Genomic DNA, 15,151 nt, shown 5'->3' on the forward strand with positions numbered 1-15,151 from the left:
CTGAGGCAATGGCGAAGGACCGAGATCTCTGGAGATATGCTGTGACTGCAAAGACCCGGGCTGCTTCCTGTACCAGTTCCGCATAGCCCCTGCCCATTCAAAGTACCTTGGATCCCAGAACATCCCGCTGTGCTTGAGGAGACCTGTTGAGTCAAGTACATGAACATCGAAATAAATATCAATGGAAATAGTAGTTGTGATACCTGTGCCGGTGGCACATAAAAAGCACCATCCGAACGTGGCCGTTGCCAGTGCCGCCTCGACTGGCTTCTGGGCCGGTGGCACATAAAAAGCACCATTTGAACGTGGTCGATGCCAGCGCCGCCTTGGCTGGCTTCCGTGCCGGTGGCACGTTAAAAGCACCAACCGATCGTGGCCGATACTAGACTCCCCTGGCGCCTGTGCCGGTGGCACGTAAAAAGCACCCACTACACTCGCGGAGTGGTTGGCGTTAGGAAGGGCATCCAGCCGTAGAAACACTGGCAGATCAGACTGGAGCCTGGTGCAGCCCCTGGCTTCCCAGACCCCGGTCGAACCGTCCAACCCGTGCTAGCGAGGAAAACGGACGTTAAACGATGATGATGATGATATATATAAAACTCAACATAAAATATTTATATCTTCTTCATGATCTGCTGGAGTGTCCACTTCGTGATATATTCACTCACCGTGTAGTTTAAGAGAAGAAATTATTGAAATTAGGCATTCATTTTACCCCATTTTAGACCTTATTTCTGAAACTTGAAAATGATCAAATTAGATCCTGCAGGGGGATAAAAATAGACTGGACAATAGAGAGAATGCAACATGTCCAGATGGTCGCACTGCACCACATACAATTTATCGCAGCAGTGCGCAGTTAGGTAGAGACACGATATAAAACTGGAAAGACGCATCTGTATGTAGGTCGCGTCTTGTTACGCCGACAGGCTACGTGAATATTTTAAGACTGCTGCAATTCAGGTGAAACGAAACTAGGCAAGAATGATCAAGGGAGGCTACTCTCATCACACGCAAGAGTTACATAATTCGGCGGGAATTACAATGTTTTGTAGTTTGAAAAGTTTCTTATTTCAAAGAACTCGAAGATTCTATGTAGACAATATTATTATAGATTTAATTTGAAAATAACTTAATTTGATTTAGTTTCTAGCTGCTCTAAGAAAAAAAAAATTGAAACTTCTTTGCGACATTCACATTTTACCCTTCCGCAATGAGCCAGCAAAAGATTCAGAAAATTCTAAACAGTATGAAGAAGAATATGGACTGTCCAATTTGGTGAGCCACCTTTACACACAAGTATATTTACAGACATGCACATATATATATATATATGGTTAAACTAAAGGGTTTAACGCTTTAGTTTGACCATATATATATATAATATCATATTTGAGGACGGTCTTTTTTCCCAAATAAACACTAGCACTATATATTGTTCTTCATTCGTTTATTATTGTTTATATTACATGTTCATTGTCTGGAAATCTTTCGTCACGCATCTGTGACATCTTCAGCGAACTTCTATCCTCCTGTTCCTCTTAGTTCAGTTGTTCCCAACCCTTTTATTTAAATGACTTTTCTCACGGACCCCTTTTAATATGTTTATCCTTGTGTGTGTGTATATATATATATATATATATATATATATATATATATATATATAATATATATATATATATATATATATATATATTATATATATATATATTGGTGTGTCTGGGGAGAGTCATTCTCTTCTAGTGCCTTATAATTTAACCCACTCAGCGGTATAATTTCCACTTGTTTCCTTCTTTATTTTTCTAAAATTTTCGTTGTGTCCTGCAACCTTTTCAATTATCTGCATCAACTTGCTATAAGAGCAAGTAGTAAGTTCACCTTGAGTTTATTCTTAGTGCAAGTGTTGAAGAGTGGAGGGTCACTTTATAGTTTCACACCAGAATCGATTTCAGTTTTAAATAATTTTCTCCCCCGTTCTTTTGTGTGTGTGTGTGCAATCGTCTTAGTTGACCTCGTAAGCTGTCGGAAATGCATTCTTTCCGCGGAAAACGGAGGGGGTGGGGCTAGAGAAATTCCTCGGAAATTCCCCTTTCCGATCCTGTCTCCTGTGTATTTTTTTCATTACAATCGTCTTAATTGACCTCAATGTGTGGGAAATGCATTTTGCCTGTAGAAAACTGAGTGGGTGGGGTTGGGGCTGTAATAAGAGACTTGCCGAAGTACTATGCAGTGGTACTGAACCCAGAACCATGTGGTTGGGAAGCAAATACATATGAGGAAACAGTAAAAGTGTGTGAAATACCTGCTCCCCCCCCCCAATTTTTTCTCAACAAATTCTGATATAATCTTAATCATCACCATCTGACTAGTATCTGCAGAAATTTTCATAGAAATACCTAATTTTTACCAGTTGTGGGAAAACAAAGCCAATACATGAATTTTCTAAAACTCCTTTCCCTACCCTCGAGAAAAATGTTTTCCCAACAAATTCTTTTGTAATGTATTTGTATAAAATTTCATTAAAGACACCCATTTTCCTCAAAGTTATGAGGAAAAATAATTGGGTTGTGTGAATTTTTTGAAACTCCTCTTCCCACCCCTTGGAAAAATGTTTCCAACAAATTCCTATATATTTGGAATTCACAGCAAGGGATTTGTTGAAAATTTCCCAAAAAAGTATTCCTTTTTCTGAAAGTTAAGAGGAAAAAAGTCGTGGGACACACACTTCTATAGGAATGCCATTCAAACCAGTGAAGCCAATGCCATTAGTTTTGCTCTTGAGCCATTTGAAGTCAGCATCTGCAGGAAAGGCTTGAGCAGCAAGTGAATTCTGGAGTGCGATGTTTTGGGAAAGAAGCACTGAGTATAGTGGTTAGTGTAAGGTCTGATGGAGTTGGACACAATATGGGGGATTAGAGACAAGTTGGTAGAAATAACATGAATCCAAGCAACTGCAGGAGGTCATTGCAGTTGCAGCAGAATAGGCAGGTAGGAGACAGCATATAAGTGACGATTATCCTAAGACTTACATACTTAATTCAAACATATTGGAATTGAAAATAAGTGTTTATTGCTTGCTCATATATAGATTTGCTTGGACTTTTTGTTTCCTTGTAGCTTTCTTTAAAAAGTAAATGCATATATTTAATGAAATTTTGTAGAAATCTATTTTGAAATGTGTAGATGATGAAATTTGATGATTCTTATTAAAAATACTATTTTTCAAAAGTGTAATAGTTCATTTATATTTACTATTCCCAGCATGTTAGGATGGCTGCGTGTGTTTCATACATGGAGTAAATAACAGATAAAATAACTACAGACAAGTTTTTTTCACTATAACTTGCTTATGGACAATAAATTTTGATTATTTAGTCCCAGGTTACCCTTGGCGGAACAAATCTATGATTGAAAACACTCCTACTGGGTCTTTCCCATTTTGACTTCTATTTTTGTAGTTTATATAATCTATGAAGAGATTTTTCAGAGAATTTAATGTTGCAGAACAGAAAGCTGGATCACAGGTCTTGATCTCCTGTCATTGCCTCTGTGAAGTCCAATGTTTGAAGGTCTTGCTTCACCACCTCATCCCATGTCTTCCTGGGTCTACCTTTTCCACCGGTTACTTCCACAGTTAGGGTGTGGCATTTTCTCATGACCATACCAGGACAGTTGTCTCTCTTGCACACTACATTTGATGCTTCTTATGTCCAACTTTTCTCTCAGGGCACTCACACTCTGTCATGTAGCCACACTGACATTACACATTCAGTGGATTACATTAGGTTCATTTCTTTCAAGCCTATGCATGCCCTCAGCAGTCATGGCCCATGTTTTATTGCCACATAGCGTGGAAGTTTGCACACATGCATCATACAGTCTACCTTTTATCCAGAGTGAGAGGCTATTAGTTGCTAGCAGAAATAGGAGCTCCCTGAACTCTGCCCAGCCTATTCTTATTCTAGCCGCTACACTCTCAGAGCAACCACTCCCACTACAGACTTGGTTGCCAAGGTGGCGGAAGCTACCAACTACTTCTAGTTTTTCCCCTGGCATGTGATGGAATCTGTTTACTGTACATCTTCAGTGTTTATTGCCCCTGTGCATCTGCCACACACAAAAACTATCTTCCTGGTTAACCTTCCTTTGATATTGCTGCACCCTTTATGTGTCCATAGCTTACACCATGTCACGCCTTTTCTACAGATCTAGCAGGGCCATCTACCTGAATTGTGATTTGTCAGTTTTTCTACTTATTAAGAGTTTGGTTTTTGCTAGGTGAGCCCTAAGGCCCTTAGATTCTAGACCTTGCTTCCACACCCTAAACTTCGTCTCTAGTTCTGGCAGTTATTCGGCTATTAGAACAAGGTCATCAGCATAGAGGAGCTCCCAGGGGCAACCTGTCTTGAATTCCTCTGTTATTGTCTGGAGGTCTATGATGAGTAAGAGGGGGCTGAGGACCAGAGCTCTATCAGTTTATACTAATTATCCCTGGCATCACATAGGCTTCATTTCTGACCTAAGTTCCTTCACATTCCTCGCACAGGGTGATTACTCATATCCAGTCCCTCAAAGTGTTTACTCATAACTGCCTTGTAACTGTTTCAATATAAAAAAACAAAGCCTATAATGCCTGGAGGAGCCTACCCACTCACGAAAACTGGGTGGCAGCACAACTTTTGTAAAACCACTGTCTGGTGTACAAAGAATGCCTTTGTCCATCATACAGCCCTCAAGCTTTCCTGCCTGCCAAACTACAGTTAATCCTTCTGGTCCCCACTGTATTTGTATATAATATGCATCTATAATTGTGGGAATAAAGTCTTGGGACAATAACTCATGCCTGAGCTGTATGCACATTGCATCAAAGAAACATTTAGCAACCAATGTGCTAAAGAATTTAATCATCATCATTTAACGTCCGTTGTCCATGCTGGCATGGGTTGGATGGTTTGACCAAGGCTGGTAAGCCAGAAGGCTGCACCAGACTCCATTCTGATTTGGCATGGTTTTCTACAACTGGGTGCCCTTCCTAATGCCAACCACTCTGAGAGTGTAATGGGTGCTTTTACATGCCACTGACTTGAGTACCATTTGCATGACACTGGTATCTACCACGACTGCGATTTTCCTCAGCTTGATGGGTCTTTGTCTCAAGCATGACGTAATGCCCTGGTCATTTCCTCCGTGAGGCCCAACACTCGAAAGGAACTCAGCCATTTTGCCTCTGTGAGGTCCAACACTTGAAAGGAACTTGGCTTGATGGGTCTTTGTCTCAAGCATGACATAATGCCCTGGTCATTACCTCTGTGAGGCCCAACACTCAAAAGGAACTCAGCCACTTTACCTTTATGAAGCTGAATGCTTGAATGGAACTCAGCCACTTTGCCTTCGTGAGACCCAATTCTTGAATGGTGCTCTTTACAAGCCACCGGGATGGGTGCCAGTTACGCGACACCAACATCAGCTATGACTACAGTTTCACTTGGCTTGATGAGTCTTCTCAAGTACAGTATATCGCCAAAAGTCTCGGTCACTAGTCATTGCCTCTGTGAGGCTCAAAGTTCAAAGATCATGCTTCACCACTTTGTGCCATGTTTTCCTAGGTCTACCTCTACCACAGGTTTCCTCCGTAGTTAGAGATCGGCACTTCTTTACACAGCAGTCCTTGTCCATATGTATCACGTGACCATACCAGTGCATACTCTTGCACACCACATCTGATTCCTCTTATGCCTAACTTTTCTCTCAAGTTGCTTACACTCTGTCGAAGCATACTGGCTTCATTTCTTTCAAGCCCACACATGTCCTTGACTGTCACAGCCTGTGTTTTACTGCCATGTAGCATGGCTGTTCACACACAGGCATCATATAATGTCTTTCACTCTGAGAAAGAGTCCCTTTGTTGCCAGCAAAAGTAGGAGCTCTCTGAACTTTGCCAAGCCTAATCTTATCCTCATAGCTACGCTCTTGGAGCATCCACCTCCACTACTTACTTGGTCATCTAGATAACAGAAGCTATAAGCTACTTTTAGCTTGCACCCCTGGCAGTTGATGGAATCTATTTTCTGTACATTTTCAGCGTTTATTGTACCTGTGCATCTTCCACATTCAAAAGCTAGTTTCCCTGTTAACCTTGCCACACCTATTATGTGTCCAAAGCTCGCATCTTATGGAGTTTCTACCTATGTCTTTTCTACAGATCAAGCAGATCAAGATTTGTCTGCCTTCCTACTTATTAAGACTTTGGTTTTTTTGCTAGATTAACTCTAAGGCCCTTCGATTTTAGACCTTGCTTCCATACTTGGAACTTCTAGTTCTGGTAGTGATTGAGCTATAAGAGCAAAGTCATCAGAATAGAGGAGCTCCCAGGGGTAACTTGTCATAAATTCCTGTTATTGCCTGGTGGACTATGATGAACAAAGAGAGGTGTGAGCATCGATTCTTGGTGAACCCCTACTTGTACTGGGAATTCTTTGCTGTACTCATTGCCAGCCTTCACCTTACTTGTAGCATCCCTGTACATAGCTTGTACAGCTCTCACCAACCACTTGTCTATCCCTAGTTTCCACATTGATCACCAGATAAGGGATCTGGTGAAAGGCTTTCTCCAACTCAATAAAGGCCAAGTGCAGAGGTTTATCTTTGGCTATGTATTTCTCCTGCAGCTGTCTTACCAGAAATATAGCATCAGTGGTGCTTCTCCCTGGCACAATAAAATGTTAGTTATCAAAATAATGTTATTGTTAAATACTTAGGATTCCTGACTCTCACCAAGGTGGCCTGGGTTTAATCCCTGGCATTGGAACTAACTCTTAGGTGCAGTCATGGTGGTGTGGTTAAGAATGTTGCTCATGTTCAGTCTCACAACATGACACCTTGGGCATGCTGACCAAAGCCTTGTGAGTGGACTTGTTTGATTGAAACTGAAAGAAACGTGATGTATGTGTGTGTTCATGTCCCCTTGTCTCATAAACAAATTTGTTTGCAATCTTCTGTGAAATCATGAACGTCCATTGTGATGTTCATGTTTGAGGAACTAGAGGAATTACCTTGGAAACAGGTGAGATTTGGTGCTGGTAGGATGTCCAGTTCTAGAAAATATCTCTGATTTAATTTCATCTGACCTATGCAAGCATAGAAAAATGAATGTTAAAACAATGATGATGATGCTGATACATTGTGTACATAATTTTGTCACACTGTCTACAGAACATCAGTCATGTATAATATGCACTGATTTTTCATTAATTTATATATATATATATATATGGATAAAGGAGCATTTTTTTCCCAAATTTATTGCTATTGCTTACAACTATTACATGATGTCAGAGACAGTAAGATACATTCACACACACAAGCATGCACACATACATATTCTCTCTTTCACTCTCTCTCACACACACACACTATCTCTCTTATCAGTTTCTTTCAGTTTCCATCTACCAAATCCACTCACAAGGCTTTGGTTGGTCTGAGGCAATACTAGAAGACACTTGCCCAAGGTGCCACAGATTGGAACTGAACCCAGAACCCTGTGGTTGTGCAGCAAACTTCTTAACATACAGTCACACCTGCACTGTGTAGTAAGATGTTTGCTTAAAGAGAACCTTAATACTATCAGTTCTCTTTTTATAATGATGTCCTTCATTTAAATGTAATGTATATCTATGCATTAAAAAAACAAAGTTTTCTCATTTAATCTAAGTCTCATTTAAAGGCTCATTGCTGTTGTTTTTGTTTTGATTTTAGTTTGGATTTAATGACCAACCCAGTTTCTACAACATGTAATCATCACTTCTGCAAGTAAGTATTATGCCTTTTAATGATCATTTCTTGACACTCATATAAAATCTGAATATATCTTTAATAAAGAATTTATTTGCTGTATCCTTGTCATATATATATATATATATATTATATATATATATATATATATATATATCATGGGTGACCTGCTGTGCTTGAGGAGACCTATTGCGTCAAGTACATCAACATCGACATCAAAAATCAAATGGAAATTGTAGTTGTGATACCTGTGCCGGTGGCATGTAAAAAGCACCATCCGAACGTGGCCAATGCCAGCGCCGCCTTGACTGGCTTCCGTGCTTGTGACACGTAAAAAGCACAAACCAATCGTGGATGTTGCCAGCCTCCCCTGACAACTGTGCCGGTGGCACGTAAAAAGCATCCACTACACTCATGGAGTGGTTGGCTTTAGGAAGGGCATCCAGCTGTAGAAACACTGCCAGATCAGACTAGAGCTTGGTGCAGCCTCCTGGCTTCCCAGACCCCGGTCGAACTGTCCAACCCATGCTAGCATGGAAAACAGACGTTAAACAATGATGATGATGATATATATATGTATGTATAAAACTTACTTGGAAGAAGATGCGTGGCGTTCAATCATATAATAATATAAGTAATATATCATCATCATCATCATCATCGTTTAACGTCCGTTTTTCGCGCTAGCACGGGTTGGACGGTTCGACCGGGGTCTGGGGAGCCAGGGGCTGCCCCAGGCTCCAGTCTGATCTGGCAGTGTTTCTACAGCTGGATGCCCTTCCTAACGTCAACCACTCCGCGAGTGTAGTGGGTGCTTTTTACGTGCCACCTGCACAGGTGCCAGAAGAGTCTGGCATCGGCCACGATCGGTTGGTGCTTTTTTTATGTGCTACCGGCACACAAAAAACTTAATTCTACTCTTGGGTGCTATAAAAGAAACAATGGTGTTTAGTGGTTATTATTAAGGTTATATGTCATTCAATGTGTGTATATAAGAAAAAGAGGACAAAGGAATAAATGCATATCTTATGAACTTCATTAGCTTACGGCTGTTTCCACTCTAAGATGTGGTGGACTTATAGTTGAGAGCTAAATGAAGTGCATAAGATAATCATTTATTCCTCTGTCATCTCTTTTCTTATTGCTGCCCTGTACTTGACTAATGCTTTGTTTAGAGGCATACATATATTGAGTTCTACACCAGGTTATTAGTATTGCAATGCCTAAGTGACATATATATATTTCATTTAGGCATTATGATACTAATAACCTAATACATATATATACATATATATATAGTGTTTACATGAGTAGAGACATTTGTAAGTCATTAACCCTTTTGCAATCAGATTGCAAATATATATACATTTATACATATATATATGTACATACTTATACCATGTGAGCAAGGAAGGAGGAGTGACAGTAATAGGCAAGAATAGTGGGAGAAGAGGAAGTAAAAGAATAAGAGAGAGAAAGAAAGAAAAACGAAAGAGTAAAAAGATCATATAGAGTGCGCATCAGAATTGTTAAGATAAAACTTACTTGGAAGAGGATGCATAGCATTCAATCATATAATCTTATTAAACTTCTAATACTTTTTGATAGTTTATAAAAAAAAATAAATAAATAAATATGAAAATATAAAAAAAAAAATAAAATAAAAAAATAAATAATTAAATAAAATATAAAAAAATATATATATTTGTAATTTATAAGTTTAAATTATTAATTTAAATAATTTTTAAAAATTTTAACTTTAATTTAAATATTTTAATTGGATTTTTATATTTTATATTTTTTATATATTTTTTAATTAATTTTATTGGCTTATGTATTGGCTTATGATTTTCACTGTTTGATTTGCCTAATAGTGGTTTTATCTCTAATTTAATATATTATATATATATATATATATATATATATATATAGTTGAGTGTAGAAATTCGGGGTGAGTACTTGATAATTATAAGCACCTGTGTATACCGTTTGGTGGTGTAGGTGGTGGAGTAAATTGATCAAAATAAAAATAAAAATAAAAACATGAGGCGAAGGATTCAGCGGTACATATGTTTCGGGCCTTTATTAGACAGATTCATAACAAATCATAATGTATGTCTGTGGCCTTCTTCAGCCGCGCACAACAGCTTCCACAAGGACATGTGTTACTTCCGAAATTCTTGGTTGGGGATGCAAATCTTCTCGTTCCCGTACGACATAATGCGGCAGCAGCATCGATTGAATCGTCCATCTCCTTCTTCTCTCAGTGTAGAATGAGAAAACTTGGATGTTGAGGTAATGTAAATAAATAATACGTATATAGAGGTGAAGATGGAGGGGCGAGAGTTCGGGATGAGGGATAAAAATATAAAATAATATAAAATAATATAAAAATGTAGAGGATAAAGATATAAAGAGTTGTAAGGAGATGTAAAGGGGGTATAAAGAAATATAAAGAAATATAAATAAATGTAAAGGCATAATGTTGTAAAGTAAAAATAGAAATGGAAATAATAGTAAAAGAAGTAAAAGAACCTGATAAAAACATGATAAAAGTGTAAAAGAATGTAAAGATAAGGGATGTATAGAGGTCGCGGACCCAGCATGGTGGTCAGGAGATTGATAAAACCTAGTTGTAGAACTGTCAGTAAATTAACGGTTTCGTCGTAAATCAGAGCTGATGAGAGTTTAATCTGGTTCCTTGAATTAAATGGACTTCCAGTACATACATATCATCATGGGTACATACACCCACATACACGCGTACATATACGTCTCCAAGTCTATAAGCAAACACACGCACTCGCGTGTAACACGTACATAAACACACACGCACCCACACGCCACACGCGCACACACACGCACATACAACAGAATATCCGCATATATAGACGGACATTACGCGCGTACACGCTCACATGTATATACGCGCGCCCCTCACTACATACGTACACGTATATGCCCACGTCTCTAGGTCTAGGTATAAGATATTAAGGATGTGTATAAGAACGTATGTAAAGAATCCGTACTCATGTTAATACGCGCACGCACACACGGCTGTGTGTCCGTATGTGCGTGCACATATATATATCACATACACACACAGAGACACACGCGCCCATGGGTTAGTCATAAGATATCGAAGTATGCATGTACATATACGCCGCGCATATGTATGTATGCGCATACACACGTACGCGGACGCTCGGATACTCAAAAGGCGGATCCATAGGTAAGTAATAAACATATATAGAGGTGTAAAGCGATAAATTAGGGGTAAGAATGAGGGTAAGGGTAAAGATTAGAAATAAAAAATACAGTATAAATAAGAAAATACAATGTAATAGTTAGAAATGAAATATAAGAATTATAAGGGTTATAAGAGTTAAGGTAAGGGATGAAAATGAAAATGAGAGTAAATGGCAGTAGAATAAACGTAAAAATAAAAGTAAAAATAAATTAAAAATAAAAATAAATGGAAGTAGGATAAAAGTAAAAATAAAAATGAAAATAAAAATAAAAATAAAATAAAATAAAATAAAATAAAATAAAATATAAAATAAAAAAATAAGGTAAAAATATAATTTTGTAAAGTTTAACATGAGATGGAGGTGGCCCACCATATATATATATATATATATGTGTATATGTACACACACATACACGGTGGTGCACATACATACGCACACACACACACACACACACACATACACACTCACATATAGGAAAACGGGATGTGCTGGAGCCGACAGGTTGCACCGGGTGGGAGGAAATAGCATGGGGAGTTGGTATAAGACCTAAGCATTGTAGTATTTGAAAGTATTAATAAGTTTATGTATACAGGATGGTTTGAACGCTGACCTTTTGTTAATAAGATTGTGTTTGTCTTTGAATTTCAAGATGTTCAGGAGTTCTACACAGCATAGTTGGCATCCTGCTCTATTATTTAAATAAGGTGCAGCTGATCCGATGATGGACCATCTGAGTTTGAAGCTTATGCATTTGTCTTTTAATTCCCAAATTCTTTTAGAGAGGGAGGTGCTGTTAGCCTTATGTCTATGTCTCAGCGAGGGACCGGTGGTTGTAGTAGTATCTTTCCAGGAGGTTGAGCAACCAATATAGGTGAGTGTGTTAAATTGAGTACTCACCTCACATGAGTATATTACGTTTTTCGCCCTGCATGCGCCCTGCAACGGGCACTCTGATGCACATCTGCAGTTGCATTGCATTGCATTATTCGGTCGTGTGCTGCTAATCCTAGGCGGAGGTGTTGCAATACGAGTGGGGGCGTTGTTATCCTCCTGGTTGTTGATGGGTGTAGTGTTTCCTCTGTTGTGTTGGCGGGGTGTTATTACTAGCTGCTTGGGTATTATGGTTGCCAGTCTGGTTATAATGCCTACTGTCTAGATGAGGGGGGTCTGTTGTTCGCTATGGTTTGCTCTTGATCTAGCTGTTCTAATATTAATATAGTGTGTTTAGCTAAGAGGCAGCTCATGTTGGGCAGGGTAGAGTAGGAAATCCTAATAGTTTTGTTGGAGAAGATACTTCTATATTTGGGGTGGGTGGGAAGTTGGAAATTATAGAGAATATTCTTTTACATAACCTACCCCTAACTGCTAAGTTGAAAGGTATGTTGAACCATATGTATTTGCGTATCTACTATTATCCCTTCTATTTCTCCTAATAGGATCTATATTGTTCCCGTCGGGAGGGTTACTATTGTGTGCTGTTCTATTAGTTCGCCTATTTCCTATACGTTGTTTGGAGTTTGAATTAGACTTATCGTAGTGTGAGTTGAGTGCTGAGTTCGATTATAATTGGGAGTCTTATGGTCGACGGACGCTCCCGGTTGGTCTGCATATGATATTCTCTGGTTATATCCGGCACTATAGAGAGCTTGGTTGTAGTGTTCCGGTCCTCGCTGAGACATAGACATAAGGCTAACAGCACCTCCCTCTCTAAAAGAATTTGGGAATTAAAAGACAAATGCATAAGCTTCAAACTCAGATGGTCCATCATCGGATCAGCTGCACCTTATTTAAATAATAGAGCAGGATGCCAACTATGCTGTGTAGAACTCCTGAACATTCAAAGACAAACACAATCTTATTAACAAAAGGTCAGAGTTCAAACCATCCTGTATACATAAACTTATTAATACTTTCAAATACTACAATGCTTAGGTCTTATACCAACTCCCCCATGCTATTTCCTCCCACCCGGTGCAACCTGTCGGCTCCAGCACATCCCGTTTTCCTATATGTGAGTGTGTATGTGTGTGTGTGTGTGTGTGTGTGCGTGTGTATGTGCACACACGTGTATGTGTGTGTACATATACACATATATATATATATATATATATGTGGGCCACCTCCATCTCATGTTAAACTTTACAAAATTATATTTTTACCTTATTTTTTTATTTTTATATTTTATTATTTTATTTTATTTTATTTTTATTTTTATTTTCATTTTTATTTTTACTTTTATCCTACTTCCATTTATTTTTATTTTTAATTTTATTTTTACTTTTATTTTTACGTTTATTCTACTGCCATTTACTCTCATTTTCATTTTCATCCCTTACCTTAACTCTTATAACCCTTATAATTCTTATATTTCATTTCTAACTATTACATTGTATTTCTTATTTATACTGTATTTTTATTTCTAATCTTTACCCTTACCCTCATTCTTACCCCTAATTTATCGCTTTACACCTCTATATATGTTTATTTACTTACCTATGGATCCGCCTTTTGAGTATCCGAGCGTCCGCGTACGTGTGTATGCGCATACATACATATGCGCGCGTATATGTACATGCATACTTCGATATCTTATGACTATACCCATGGGCGCGTGTGTCTCTGTGTGTGTATGTGAATATATATATGTGCACGCACATACGGACACACAGCCGTGTGTGCGTGCGCGTATTAACATGAGTACGGGATTCTTTACATACGTTCTATACACATCCTTTAATATCTTATACCTAGACCTAGAGACGTGGGCATATACGTGTACGTATGTAGTGAGGGGCGCGCGTATATACATGTGAGCGTGTACGCGCGTAATGTCCGGTATATATGCGGATATTCTGTTTGTTGTGTGCGTGTGTGTGTGCGCGTGTGCGTGTGGGGCGTGTGTGTGTTTATGTACGTGTTACACGCGAGTGCGTGGTTTGCTTATAGACTTGGAGACGTATATGTACGCGTGTATGTGGGTGTATGTACCCATGATGATATGTATGTACTGGAAGTCCATTTAATTCAAGGAACCAGATTAAACTCTCATCAGCTCTGATTTACGACGAAACCGTTAATTTACTGACAGTTCTACAACTAGGTTTTATCAATCTCCTGACCACCATGCTGGGTCCGCGACCTCTATACATCCCTTATCTTTACATTCTTTTACACTTTATCATGTTTTTATCAGGTTCTTTTACTTCTTTTACTATTATTTCCATTTCTATTTTTACTTTACAACATTATGCCTTTACATTTTTTTATTTCTTTATATTTCTTTTACCCCCTTTACATCTCCTTACAACTCTTTATATCTTTATCCTCTACATTTATATTATTTTATATTATTTTATATTTTTATCCCTCATCCCGAACTCTCGCCCCTCCATCTTCACCTCTATACGTATTTATTTATTTACATTACCTCAACATCCAAGTTTTCTCATTCTACACTGAGAGAAGAAGGAGATGGACGATTCAATTCGATGCTGCTGCCGCATTATGTCGTACGGGAACGAGAAGATTTGCATCCCCAACAAGAATTTCGGAAGTAACACATGTCCTTGTGGAAGCTGTTGTGCGCGGCTGAAGAAGGCCACAGACATACATTATGATTTGTTATGAATCTGTCTAATAAAGCCCGAAACATATGTACCGCTGAATCCTTCGCCTCATGTTTTTATTTTTATTTTTATTTTGATCAATATATTATATATATATATTATATATATATCTATATATATATATATATATATATATATATATATACACACACACACACCACACATACGTTTATGTACATACATCTATACATATATGCATATGTGGGCACAGGACGTCATGAAACGTGTACAACAAAAAAATACAAAGTACGAGTATAAAGAATATGAACTATTTTTTTCGAACAATGAAAGACACAAATGGAAAACAAGACAAACAACATAAAGAAAGACCCTTCTTTATATATGTATATATCATCATCATCATCGTTTAACGTCCGTTCTCCATGCTAGCATGGGTTGGACGGTTCGACCGGGGATCTGGGAAGCCAGAAGGCTGCACCAGGCTCCAGTCTTATCTGGCAATGTTTCTACAGCTGGATGCCC

General features: G+C 38.4%; 1 protein-coding gene across 6 annotated transcripts in view; it reads left to right on the top strand.

The window, feature by feature from the left end:
- The first annotated feature begins 860 nt into the window (after positions 1-860).
- The window catches only part of LOC115216805 (breast cancer type 1 susceptibility protein homolog), a 69,067-nt gene continuing 54,776 nt past the window's right edge, over positions 861-15,151 (top strand). For 2 of the 6 annotated variants that reach the window (XM_036506410.1, XM_036506412.1), the window contains exons 1-2: positions 866-1,278; positions 7,756-7,809. In XM_036506410.1, coding sequence (XP_036362303.1) covers positions 1,214-1,278; positions 7,756-7,809 — 119 coding nt within the window. In that variant the 5' untranslated portion in view covers positions 866-1,213. Of the gene's footprint in view, positions 1,279-7,755; positions 7,810-15,151 lie in introns of all 6 variants that reach the window. The other 4 variants (XM_036506411.1, XM_036506409.1, XM_036506413.1 and 1 more) reach the window with 4 other exon arrangements.

Source organism: Octopus sinensis, linkage group LG10, assembly GCF_006345805.1.
Source record: "Octopus sinensis linkage group LG10, ASM634580v1, whole genome shotgun sequence".
NCBI classification, from domain to species: Eukaryota; Metazoa; Mollusca; class Cephalopoda; order Octopoda; family Octopodidae; genus Octopus; species Octopus sinensis.